Source organism: Cotesia typhae, unplaced genomic scaffold (assembly GCF_013202065.1).
Source record: "Cotesia typhae breed Kobodo isofemale line unplaced genomic scaffold, CoteBio_Ctyphae scaffold_91, whole genome shotgun sequence".
NCBI lineage: Eukaryota > Metazoa > Arthropoda > Insecta > Hymenoptera > Braconidae > Cotesia > Cotesia typhae.
In genome coordinates, this window is record NW_027423781.1 from 769,865 (window position 1) to 783,488 (window position 13,624).

General features: G+C 31.5%; 2 protein-coding genes and 1 long non-coding RNA gene across 5 annotated transcripts; 2 read left to right on the forward strand and 1 right to left on the reverse strand.

Annotated features, from left to right (window-relative positions):
- The first annotated feature begins 17 nt into the window (after window positions 1-17).
- On the forward strand, window positions 18-2,148 carry LOC141537481 (uncharacterized). Of its 2 annotated transcripts, XM_074258485.1 has the most exons (4): window positions 35-176; window positions 259-282; window positions 559-1,304; window positions 1,389-2,148. In XM_074258485.1, exons 3-4 carry the CDS (start codon window positions 597-599, stop codon window positions 2,049-2,051), a joined length of 1,371 nt encoding a protein of 456 aa, XP_074114586.1. In that variant the 5' UTR covers window positions 35-176; window positions 259-282; window positions 559-596; the 3' UTR covers window positions 2,052-2,148. The 2 variants fall into 2 exon arrangements, with proteins under 2 accessions (XP_074114585.1, XP_074114586.1); XM_074258484.1 differs by lacking the exon at window positions 259-282 and having other exon boundaries at window positions 18-176.
- A 207-nt stretch (window positions 2,149-2,355) lies between these two features.
- Window positions 2,356-9,442, reverse strand: LOC141537506 (uncharacterized). Its single transcript, XR_012480937.1, has 5 exons — window positions 9,405-9,442; window positions 9,009-9,319; window positions 8,294-8,465; window positions 5,024-5,182; window positions 2,356-3,305 (listed from the first exon to the last, which is right to left on the reverse strand). It is a non-coding gene; the product is annotated as an uncharacterized LOC141537506 (long non-coding RNA).
- LOC141537496 (uncharacterized) lies at window positions 5,253-13,618 on the forward strand. 2 transcript variants are annotated; one of them, XM_074258513.1, is made up of 5 exons: window positions 5,253-5,623; window positions 9,055-9,169; window positions 9,349-9,604; window positions 9,673-12,615; window positions 12,990-13,618. In XM_074258513.1, exons 2-5 carry the CDS (start codon window positions 9,069-9,071, stop codon window positions 13,296-13,298), a joined length of 3,609 nt encoding a protein of 1,202 aa, XP_074114614.1. In that variant the 5' UTR covers window positions 5,253-5,623; window positions 9,055-9,068; the 3' UTR covers window positions 13,299-13,618. The 2 variants fall into 2 exon arrangements, with proteins under 2 accessions (XP_074114614.1, XP_074114615.1); XM_074258514.1 differs by lacking the exon at window positions 5,253-5,623 and having other exon boundaries at window positions 9,024-9,169.
- Window positions 13,619-13,624: the final 6 nt, after the last annotated feature.

A 13,624-nucleotide genomic window follows, 5' to 3' on the forward strand; every position in this document is an offset into this window, starting at 1 on the left:
TCAATATTAAATTGTCTCATTATCGACACCAATTATTAAATAGTGACCCGAATGCTGGACGCCATGTTGTATTGTTATTGTTATACATCAACAGATTAAAAAAAGAAAAATATGAAAAAGAAAAAACAATTTTTTTCGAATAAATAAATAAATGAAATAAATTAGTAATTAAAAAGGTAAGTAGTAAAAAAAAAAAAAAAACTAATCATAAATTAATAGTAATATATAATAATAATTAACATTCAATGTTAATTTCAGATAACCTCAAAATATGACATTAAAGTTAGCAATCACCTGATAATTTTTTAATTTGTTTTTAACAAAAAAAATTGCTTTTTTGATTTTCTTTTAATTTATTACATTACTATTTGCAATCAGCTGACTGTTTTTTAATTTTATTTAACAAAACAATTAGTTCCGAAAAATTATTTTTAATTTTTAAAAATTTCTAAAAGTCAATTTTTTTTGCCATAATTTATTTGTTAAAAAAAATTATTAAATATCTTTCAAGATAATTTTTACTAAAATTTCTTTTTTTTTTTTTTTTTTTTAAATTAGTTTGTTGAAAAAATTATAAAAAAAAAAAAATCTTAAAAATGCCAAAAACAAAACGTGAAAAAGTATACGGCCGTCGAGAAATCGAAGCAGCGTTAGAAGATGTTAAAAGAGGAATACCTATAAGAACAGCAAGCAGGTCGCACAACGTCCCGAGGTCAACGCTGTACTCAAAGTTGACGAACAAGACATCTCTGGAGGCTAAGCCAGGCCCGGCGACGTACTTGACCCAAGAGCAGGAGCACCAGGTGATTGACTGGGTGTTTTACTTGAGAGACCGCGGGTTCGCGATCACAAAAAATCAGCTGCTGGACAGCGTGCGCGATATGATCGTCGCCCTCGGTAGAAAGACGCCTTTTAAGGACAACCGCCCGGGCAGGCACTGGTTCGAGGCCTTCCTGAGGCGCCACCCCGACGCTGCTGAGAAGGTCATCCAGAACCTCAGCTCCAGAGTGGTCGAGAAGAAGTCGCTGAGACACTGGTTCCTCGAGGTCAAGCAGATGCTGGAGAGCCTCCAGTTACTGGAGCTTGGCAAGGACCGAGTCTATAATCTGAAAGTTGAAGATTTTGTCATGAAAGGTCAGAAAAAAAAAAAGGTTGATGCTGATGATTGCAAGGAACGCGTCAAGGAACGCGTCAAGGTTGTCTTTGCTGGAAATGCTGACGGAGATCTCTTGCCGCCTATGCTTGCTTTTGGGTACCAGAGGATTCCTGGGAGTGTTTCTAAAAATTTGCCCGAAGATTGGAAGGTAAATATTTTTTTTTTTTAAGATAAAATTATAATTAATTTGTAATTTTATATAATTATAATTTTTTCTTAAAAAATTTTTCAGGTGTCAGGAGAGTCAACAGAAATTTTCCGGGAGTACATTTCATCAACTTTCTACCCTTGGCTAGTATCCAAAAAAATAAAGCTCCCAGTAGTGCTGTACATCGACGGCAGCGCCAACCTGAGTATGTCAGTAATGAACTACTGCCGAAAAGTACAAATAGAACTAATAGGGTTATGTCCAGACGCGACTCACCTGCTTCAGCCGATAGAACAAGCGCTCCTGAAGCCTCTGACCAAATTCTGGAACGATTCTCCGCCAGTGAAGAAAGAGACCTTCGTTTCTTCTCTCAACGAGCAGCTCCAGAAGATTGACAAGATGGGGGAAGAGCTCAAAATGGCGTTCAAAACTTGCGGGCTCTGCCCGTTTTCAATCGAGGTCGTTAATTATGGACTTGCGCTGGAAATTAAAGAAGAAAAGATAGAAGATGATGATATTCCGGACATTGATCATGATAATAATGTAAAAAGTAGTTTTAGTCTTACCAAAAATTACAGTTCCGAAGAGTACTTGAGGTTCCTGGAGTTCTTCGAGAGACATCTGACGGGAGATCTGTTAAAGAGTTTCAGAGAAAATTTACAGGGTTCAGTATTTGCTGGAGAAGAAAGAAATAAGGGACTTTTTGAGTTTTGGGTTGATATAAAGAAGAAATGTTTTAGTTTTTAGGTTAATTTTTATTTAAGATTCATAATTATTTTTATTTAAAAAAAAAATTATTATTTTAATTTTATTTTATTAATAAAATGCGTCTTATAGAAAATTATATTAAATTTGTGAGAAGATAAGTGAATAAAAATATGTAAATAATTATTTTGTAAGAATATTAAGAAGTAAATAACAGGGTAACATTTTTTATAAGTAAAAAAAATTGTTTTTTTTTTTTTTTTTTTTTTTCCCTATATAGAAATCTATATTGTTAATAGAATAAATAATTTTCTTAATTATGAATCTAGAGATAAACCACCCGTGCTCTATAAATAAAATAAAAAAAATCAAAGTAAATGCATAATTAATTGTACATGACATATAAGTGGCAGACTGTTGTAAAGGGTAAAATTACACACGCGTGAGCTGATTGTTAGCATGCAAATGTGTTAGCAGACAAACATCAACAATCTACAAGCTAACTGGGCTTACATACTAACTATTAACTCTACCCGTGTCTATGTCACTTGGATAATTAATGAGTAATGAGGAATGACCGGCATATTAAATTAACAAACGTTTCATTAGTTCAATCCCGTTTTAGTGTTTGTTATTATCAAACGGGAACTGCTTTTCACAATTATAATTTCTATTATTATTATTATTATTATTATTATTATTATTATTATTATTATTATTATTAAGTTCATTTATTGCTTTGTAATGTGTTGTTGAACTTGATCTGATTTAACATCATGATTATTGAAGATTTGGTTTCATAATCGCATTTTTGTTTGTAAAACACGCGCTGGTTTATTTTTTTAGCTGATTAAACTGTTATCGGGTAATAAATATTGTTAATTAAGAAAAAAAAATTTTTTTTTGTCGCAGAAATTATAATAGTAACTAATTAGAAGATAAATAATTTTTTTGACTGCACTGACGCTCAAAATCAATGCATAATTATTTTTTAGTCAATTTTTGAAATATTAATAATTTAGGTCACCTCAAAATTCCTAGTAAAATCTTCAAAATAATTTTTTGGATGCATTGACACTCAAAATCAATGCAATTTTTGCTTTTAGTCGATATTTTAATTATATATGATATTATTTATTATTACTCACATTTAAATCCTGATGAAAAGTGTAATTATCTTCAAATATAATTTTTTGACTACATTGACTCTCAAAATCAATGCAGAATAATTTTTTGTCAATATCTCAGGATCTATCTGCTCGATTTACTTGAAAATAAAATATGTTGTTCTCTAAGCTGAAACAATACAAAATAATAATAATAATAATAAAAATAAAAATGTACGTAATAGCAAAACAATTTTATTGAAAATCCTACGCGTCAATTAAAGAGTCAATTGTCAATACAAATTATCGTCAGTCAATGATCTTCTCATACATTTGAATATATATTTTATTCATAATATAATTGAATAATAAAAATTCATCATAAAGAAGAAAACAAAAAATTGACAGGAAAAAAAAAGTGAATTTTTAAGTGTTATTATTTGAGATATTTTTTTGATTAAAATGGACACGTAAAACCCGACCTGCCCAACGGTAATTACTTTATAAATAGCTTTTCTCAGGACAGCCGGGAAGCAATGCAGGTAATGTAATGCAAGTGTAAGTAAGAAGTAAGAAGTATAAAGGAGAAGAGAATTGCAAGGTGTCTTTATACTTACTTATTCGTATATCTACATATATACAAAGTGGTTATTGCTGGCGAGTATAAAATCCTCTTTATCTTCAATAAATTATTATTATAGGATCTTAATAAATACACTAGTCACTAATAACTAGTAACTAATGCCCTACACTCATTAAAATTATTATTTTTTATTGCTATACTTAAAATATTTAATCACCGTTACGTTCAAACGGCTATTAAGTTATTTTTTAAATTAACTAGTACTTTAAATTTCATGATCTTGTAAAATTGTTCAATAATTTTTATTATTATTATTATTATTATTACTAATTTTTTTTCAATGATAATAATGATCATTATCTTTATTTTAATAAAAATGCCTCAAAAATAGCCGAATTAAAAATTTTTAATTAAAATAAATTTTTTGACTATATTGACGTTCAAAATCAATGTAAAAATTTTTCTATAATTTTCTATAATAGTAAATTTTTTTACTTTGAAATTTCTAAAATTTCTTTCACCTTCAATTTCGTCTAATCTTATATTCTTCACATAATAACACCCAAATAATTATTCACTCTCAAAACTTGTAGATAATGAACATGTAAGTAAAGTATTACCTTATTGAAATTTAAATTTAAAAAATGACTCAATATCTATTATACCTAGCACATTTATAAATATATTTTACTGTTAACTAAAGAAATTATTGAAATTATCTGATTGTTAAAAATAACTAAAACACATGCGTTATTAGTTATGACTACTGTTATACCTCATCATTTATTCATTCAATTTACCTTATTCATATATATATATATATATATATATATATATATATATATATATATATATATACACACATATATACACAAATTTTTTATATTATGAATGAAGAAGGTACATAATATGGAATTTCATGCCAGTTCAACCGAGCGTGACAGTAACTGGAATTTTCTTCTCTTATTGCCCTGAGAATTTCTTGGAACACTGATTTTTTATTTAAATATTTATATAAATATAATATATACTTATATATTTATTTATTTATATATTTATATATATAAATTTGTAAAAAAAAATTTTTTTACAATTAAAAAAAATTTTTATTAAAATTTAATAAAAGAAGAAATTAAAAAAAAAATTTTTTTTTAATTAATTACTTAAATAATAAAAAAAAAAAAATTAATTATAAAAACAAAAAATTAAAAGAAGAAATAGAAAAAAATTTTGTAATTTATAAAATAAAAAAAAAAAATTTTTTTATAAAAACATTCTTAATAAAAAAAAAAAAAAAAGTTAAATTTTTTAATAAAATATCTTACCGAGTCTTTATCAAGTACTTTCTTACACCGGTTTCTCTCCCTCTCATCGTTCTCGACCGTTCCCCCGGATTTTATTCCCTGTGTTAAAGTTAAAGCCAAGGGTACCCGCGACCAGTCCACACTTATCCGGGGTTCGTGACGGCTGCTGCTCTCATTGTCCTTAAATTAAAAAAAAAATAATAATAAATTAAATTAATTATATTTAAATCTAAAAAATATTTTTAAACAAATTAAAAAAAAAATTTTTGTGATGTCTACAATTAATTACTTATAATTTATTAATTATAATTATTTCTATTGAATTAATTAATAAGTACTGATAGTGGAAAATTTAGTATATTTATGTGAGTATATGTAAAAAAAAAATTTAAATAAAAATCTAAAGTGAAGTAAAGAAGAAAGAGTAAAAAGGCGAAGGATCGAGTCTAACAACGGGGTCACTACCCTTGGTCTGGTGGCAAGGTCAACTGCAAGATCGTTCATCTTACTAGACTACTACTTAAACCTCTGTAATTTATATATAAATATACATATATTTAATTATAAATAAATATCAGGCGATGGTTCCGTGATTTTTTGGGCTGCAAGATTTAAATATTCGTAAGTTTTTTTAATTGTTTCGTATAATATTATTAATGACAATAATTTACTTCATTTGCGCTCATAATCAATGTAATTTTTAGTCAATGCAATAATTAGTAACATCACATTAAAATTTCAATAAAAAATTGCATTTGTACAAAAATATTATTTTTTTCCATTGACGCTAAAAATCAATGTAATCTTTAAGCAATTCATAATTCTAAAAATTACATTGACTCTAAAAATTATTCCATCATTGAAAGACGTTATATTATTTATTTTTAATTTCGTATTAATTTAAAATATTGCCTTAAAATTTCATTCAAAAATGTCTTCTTACAAGAACTAGAAATTTCATCACTACATTGACGCTAAAAATCAATGCATAATTTTTTTACTTACTTAATTGCATAATTTAATTACTTTTACTCAACGTTTAAATTACTGTCGGCAATATTTATCATCAATGTAATGATAGATGTCCTTTGAGGATTGAAATTGAAAGTTTCTATATACCCTAAATAATAATAATAAATTTGTATAGTTACATTTAATTGCTTACGGATCAATTTCAATTCAAATCGTTTAATTAATTCTAAAAATTTTATTATTATTATTATTATTATTATTATTATTATTATTATTATTATTATTATTATTATTATTATTATTATTATTATTGTTATTATTATTATTATTGTTATTATTATTATTATAAAAATTAAAAAAAAAATTAAAAACTAAATTTCATCATTTTAAATGATTTAAATTAAAATTTTAATCTATCTTAAATTCTAAAAATAATTCTAACTTATTAAAAAAAAATCCTAAAAAAAATAAAAAGTCATTCCACCGAAACGAATAACCATAAACCAAAAGTTATCTTCTCTATTATATTACTATTACTTCAATGACATAACATAAAAATAAAATCTAAAATAAAAAATCTAACACAATTTATTCTATTCTATTACATTATATGTCAATGTTGATGTCAATGTCAACGAACTGTAAAACGCAATCAAGTATAAAAACATAAAACTAAACGGACATGACCATGTATGAGCGCGTAGAAAAATTAACTATTTTTTTACAATTTTCCTCATCATTCATTTCCTCTCATCTCATCTTGGATAGCACAGCAAAATAATATAATATAATCTTGGAGATATATGTAAATATAATATACCTGTATTCACTTTATTTTTATTTTATTTTATTTAGCTTCAACTAGCTTAATGTCCTGGAGATTTTTACCACATGTTACACTCTTGTAAGTTTAAACAAGTGAATGAATTCGCTTAACGGTATTGAAAACGGTCCAGAGTTAAGGCTCATACTAGCTTCAGTCAATAATATTCCTTCCGCGGGCAGTCTCATTATCCAAATTCGAGCCTGATTACCCTAGAGCTCAATTTTTTAAATTATACTATTGTTCACTATTATTAAATATGCTTACGGTTATTTTTATGTAATTTGTCTTATTTCTTCAAAATTTTCAGTGTCTTTTTTAAAAGTGGAATTTTGGCCAAAATTAAAATTTTTTTTTTTCAAATTTCTTGTAAATTAATCTCTTTGATTGGAAAAATAAAGATTTTTAAGAAAAAAAATTTTTTTCATTGAAGAAATGAATAAAAATCGAAAAATTGCTTATGATGGTGATTTTTGAAAAAACAAAGAATTTGAAGCTTCGTCGGGGCACTATGAAAAAAAAATCGCAGCGCTTTGAATTTTTCAGGGATTTTAGGGGACACTTGGAGGTTGAAAAATTACCGACGATATCCTTTGTTCATCCATTTTACCCAAAGTTATACCAAGTTATCCAAATATCCTTAATTTCGCCAATTTTTGTCGTTTGTTCAGTTAAAATTTTCAATTCAAAAAAATTTTTTTTAACAAAAGCTATTCACAGTATCTCATAGAGAAAATCCTGTAGTTTTCAAAACCGTCCTTCGATTTTCTATATGATCATTATTTCCAGAGTTATTGATTGTCAAATTGAAAAAGTACTTTTTTTGCTTTGACTGACGATAACTCCGCGGCAAATCATCGTACAGGCTTTTTAATTACGTCAAATTGAAGGGCATTAAATTTTCTACAAAAGCTTTACAGCGAAACAATGGAAAAAAATTATTTTAAGCCCGTAGAATTTTTTTAAGACGAGAAAAAAATTTGGAAAATTTTTTTTTTGTGATTTTCTTAGGATTTCTTCAGACCCGAACATGATAAAAAATTTTTATGGTCATATCTGAAAACTAGACACTTGGAGCTGCAATTTGCTTTTTTAATTTTTGCTGTACAATAATTTTACTCGGAGTTACAGCTCGTTGAAAATCACCCAAAGCTTCCCAATTTTTGAAAATTTTCAATTTTCTTAGCGGCAAGTTAAAAATAAAACTAAATAATTTTAGTGGCATAAAAAAAATCTGTATTGACCCGAGTAATTTCTTCCGTGAAAAAATAAATAAAATTAACGACCTAACGGTAGCAAATTTGTCAAGGAAGGTATAAATAAATAACTGTATAAAAGACTGCCGCAAAAAAATTCTCAGATTTAAATAAAATCTAAAAAAAGAAGATGATATAAAAAAAGACCCAAAAGACGGAAGGCTCCAGACGGTGACGTAAGAATTATAAGCCCTAGAGATATATCAGGAGTAATTCAATGAATAATGCCTACAGACATACCTTATATTAGAAGGACTGCCTAAAAAACCGGTTGTAGTTGGCTAACTGGTTCCTCAAACGAAAAACGAGTTCGTTGACTTTGAAGTCTCTGGGTCAGTAGACTTGTCCATTTCTTCATCACACATCACATTTTATATGTGCGATACATGCATTACAAATTAACATCGGTGACCTGAAAAAAAAAAATTTTTTTTTATTAGAATACTATAGCAACTTTGCAGCCACTATGTGACTGCCAGACTTGTGAATTATAAATAAATAAAATTTATTAAATAATGACCTTTTTAAAGATATAAGCTCATCCCGATGTTACACTCATAAAGAGCTTTCATTTGAGTACCCACATGGATTTTTTATATATTTCTCATATATAAATATATATATATATATATATATATATATATATATATATATATATATATATATATATATATATATATATATATATAAATATATAAAATATATGAAAAATTGATGTGGGTACTCAAACGAGTACTTTTTCTTATTCTATTAATAATATAGACAATAAAATAAAAAGAAAAAAAAATAATGTGAGACCTAAGACTTAAAGAGATTACTTGGTCGTACGTGGTTACTCTTCCCAGGCATTTAAATTCAGCCAGTGTCCTGACAATCACAACTGAATTTAGAACATGCCGTAGGTGAATTATTAAACACCTGTACTGTTATTATATGGATAATATTGTAATACTACCTGCCAGTTTTTCATTCATTCCTCATTTCTGGTTGCGCTTCTAAAGGTTTCAGTTCAGACATGGACAAAAAAGTCTGGGTGATTCTCGCTTCGGCGATCTTCTGTCAATGGACGCACGCCCTTCCGGTTCCTGAGGAGGATGACTCACTCATTGGTAACAGGTAATATTTTTGGTATTTACGGGAGTGGTTATTTTTTTGGTAATTCTCTTCCACGGAAGTTCCTTGTAATTTTTTAAAAAAAATATAAAATATCTCCGTAATACATTCTTTGAGAAAGTTTTAAAAATTTAACTACTTTGCGTGGATTTCCTTAAAATAAATAAACAAATTTCTTCCAGAACCGAAATATCGATGACGCCAGGTGAAGAAAAAAAAGACGGAAAAGCAATCTTACCAGTTTCAAGGCTGCCGACATCACCAGTAGACCTTCTACGGCCTGATAAAATATCCTTCTATACATTCGACAGCAACGGGCAGGTGGTGCTGAAGCGGATGACTGAGAAGGAGATCCAAAGTCTGATAGCCGCCGGAGGCGGTCAATTACCAGTAGCTATTTCCGAGCCGCAGAAGATAACCGCGTCAACTGGAACAAAGGTAAAAATAACGATTAAAAAAAATAAAATCTAAAATCTAAAATCTAAAACCCAAAATTATGCTTTTAGATTTCCGATGTCGTCCAAAATGTCCAAAAAGTCCTGGAAGGAGAATTAAATAAGCCTTCGCAGGAGATGACAGCCATGCCAACAATTCCTGGGCACGCAAATTCTGAATGGAGCAGCATCTTACCTTCAATTCTCTCTGGCGATTCCGACTCCGAGCCGATTCAATTCTTCGAAGACTCTGAAATGACTGAAGACTCGGAAAAACCAATGATCCAGGTCCCGGTGATCACCATCGAGGAGCCGGTCCACCAGTATGAGACTCCAGAAGAGAAGCCAGTCTTCCAGATCCTCAACACCATTCCTGCCGACAAATTTAATAAAGATAATCAAAATTTACCTTCGGAACATAAAACAATTCCCGTTGGAGCCAAACAACCGCCTGAAGAAATTAAAAATGATACCTTGAGCATCGTCTCCGAGACCCATTCCACTTCCGTCAAGGTTTCCGGGCAAGAAGTCAAGATCCACCAGGAAATTCCTCCAGAAGTTCCTTTTAAGGAACAAGTTAAAGAACCCACTAAAACTTCCACTGAAGCTCCAGTTTTGACTACCCTGAAAATTACTACAAGTGAGCCTTTTAGTAGTTCTACTACAACGGAAAAACCTCACCTGAGCAATGAAGTGTCTTCAACAGCTGCAACGCCAGCCAGCGAAGAAACTCCCCAGAAAAGTCAGACAGAAGCGCTGCCGACAGAACTTACTGATTCGATTACTAGCATGATCAACCAGGTCTCTGATGTTCTTCCTTCGATGATGATGGACGAAAAGTCCAAGGTTTCTGAAGCTGGATCTGGAGATGGTTTAATTGATGCTGAAGGCTTGGAAATCACTACTCCGGTGATTAAAAGTGTAACTACAACAGAAAAAGCTGAAATTAGTGATGATTTTGAATCAAACACTGAACCAGCTTCAAAAATTGAAACTTCGACGTCTAAAATTGAAGTTTCAACGTCAAAAATTGAACCTTCAACGTTAAAAATTGAAGCTTTAACAAAAATTGAATCTTCAACATTACAAATTGAAGCAATAGATTCAAAAATTGAAACTTTAGAACCTAAAGCAACAACTTTATCAGAAGAACTAACCACTGTAACTCCAGAAAATAAATTATCAGAAGAAACGACTCCAAAATCAGAACCAGAAAAAATTATATCAATTGCAACATCGGAATCAAAACCAGTATCGTCAACAGAAACTTACTTAGACATTACAGAAAAGCCAATTTTAAGAATAAATATCACCGAGACAAAACAAGAGCCGAAGATTCCTGCAAATATTTCTGTGACAGAATCAACAATGGTGCGAATAAAGCTAACAGATCCTCTGAACAAGGTCCATGAAATTCTAGAGTCTTCTCCAGTGCAGTCGACGACTGTAGAAGTAGAACCGCTGGCGCTTCCAACCACAGAAGTGTCTGCTAACGGGCTCGCCAGCGGACTGATCGCTGGGTTCACAGAGCCTCAGGAGACCGAGATGTCGATGGAGATGATCCAGTTTGACCAGCTTCCGATGGTCAGTGTCCTTAAGCTGGAAAGCTCATCCCAAGCTCCAACAGAGACTGCAGCGCCTAAAGTAGAGTTGGTTACAGAAAAGGTTATAGAAGCTGATCCAGAGTCCAAAACACCAGAGCCGCAAGTCCGGAAGGACCAGAAGAAAGAGACCAGCTTGGAGAAGACTGTAACTAGTGCGACAGAGAAGGAATTGGAAAGGTGGACGCTGATTCCCCAGACGAGTCCCAAGCCTAGAGAACCTGCCAGGACTGAGGCTCTATCCACAGGGAAGAGACCCAGTGTTATGCAGCCGAGCATTCCTGGAAAGCCAGAACCTCCAAGGTCACCAGATCCACCTTCCCAGCACATTCCGCTGGATCATTCAAAGACTACGCCTGGTTTAGATTCGAGTGTCCTGAACCTGGAACCAGATGTTTTGTACTTTTCAAACCTGTGCAATGACCTGGCCTTCAACTTGTGGTCGGCGGTGAACCAGGGGCTCAGCAAGTCAAGATCTCTTGCAGTTTCGCCCTTCGGGATGACCAGCCTGCTTGCGATGATCTTCCTGGGAGCTAGAGGCCCCACTTCCAACCAGATGAACGACGTCCTGAAGCTGGATGACATCACGACCTTCAATCCTCACCTGATCTTCCAGAATGTCACCGACTCCGTAGCCTCCAGGCGGAATCAGGGAATCGCCAATGCTGTCTTTGTCAGAGAGCTGTTCGCTGACAAGCTCAAGGTCAACAAGCTGATGACCTTCTACAAGGAACAGGCCCAGAAGTTCTACGATGGGATCGTTGCGGAGGTGAACTTCTCCTTTGTCAGCAACGCGGTCAAGCGCAGGACTAATTTGCTAATCAGGAAGCAGACCGGTGGACGTATCAGGGAGTTTGTCAAGGACAACAATTTGGTCCCGCTTAGGTCACCTTTGGCTGCTGTTTCTGCTAATGTCTTCCAGACGGATTGCAGCTCTGGAAACGCGACATCTGAAGGTCGTGACGGAGAACTGTACTTTGCAGTGGCGCCCACTATTAAGCTGCGGAAGCTGGTGCCTGTTCCTGCTACGCTTTGGAAGGCTGGCGTTCTTGCTGGGTATGAAACTAGTCTAGATGCCACGGCAATTGCTCTTGGAGGGCTTGATAAAATGGTTTCCGTGATATTTGTGATTCCTGGGTCCCAAGGAGGGTTAGCTACTGGAGATAACTTGGAGAAACTTGAAGCTAGAATTGTTAATGGTGCTCTGCATGATGGCGCTTGGAATAAGTTGCTCAAGGTCATTATTCCAAGGCCTGGGTTGGAGCTTCAGGTTCCCAAGTTCAGTCACAAGAGTATTATTAATTCGACTGCTGCCTTGAAGAACATGGGTTTGGAGGATATTTTTGAGAAACATGCTAATTTGAGGGGAATCAATGATGTTGGCAAGGATTTACATCTCGCTGATATTTTTCAGGTGAGTTGGTTTCTCTCGAATAAAAAAAGTTCTATATTATTTTATTTCAGTGTTTTGAGGTTATGATAAAAAATTAATTTTTAGATTTGTCTAGGCAAATTTTTATTTGAAAATTACCTTTTTGAATTTAAATTCCCGCGCGGCAGTGACGTAGTACTTTATCCGGTGCGCAACGCCATCTTACAGAAAATTTAAGAACTAAATTCATATCAAAGTATTTTAACAATTTAAAATCATAAGTTGTTTCTTTTTTTACACTAAAATTTTAATTTTTTATAATTAATTTATAGAAATAGAAAAAATTATGATAAAAAATACTTACCAAAATTTAATTTAGATATTTTTTTTTTTTTTTTTTTTTTTTTTTTTTTTAGATGAATTTATTCAGCACTTGCGGGGATGAAAACTTCTTAGCAGGCAAGCACCACGAAGAAGTCTACCCGGCTAGCTCGCAAAGAAATGCGCGGTTTGAAGAAATCACCGAAGAAAATTTAACGACTGGTCAAGAAAAAACTGATACTTACTACGAAAGCGAGGCAGAACGGATAGCGCGCTTCACTCGTCAAGTTGACAACGAAAAGCCGAGGTTAAAGCTCGACAGGCCGTTCTTGTACTTCGTCAGACATAACCCCACTGGATTAATACTCTACATGGGTCGCTTTAATCCGCGACTTATATCTTAAAATGGCTTTTTTATATTAATTAAAACATAAAATCATCAATTCCTTGGAATGAATCTTGCTCACACTCTGATAGAAAAATAACAGTTAATTTTTAAAATTATATCTTGATCATTTTCCAAACTATTGTTGATAAGTTTGGCCGATGATCGAAATATTAGACAAAATATTAATCTTAATATAATTATATTCATTAATACTAGCAATATATAAATTAATTAACCATAAAGTATTAATAATTAAAATTTAACTATTATTTTTTAAGTTTTTAAATAAATGTAAATAAATAAACTGTAATCTGGGTATTAATAAAAAAAAAAAACTCAAAA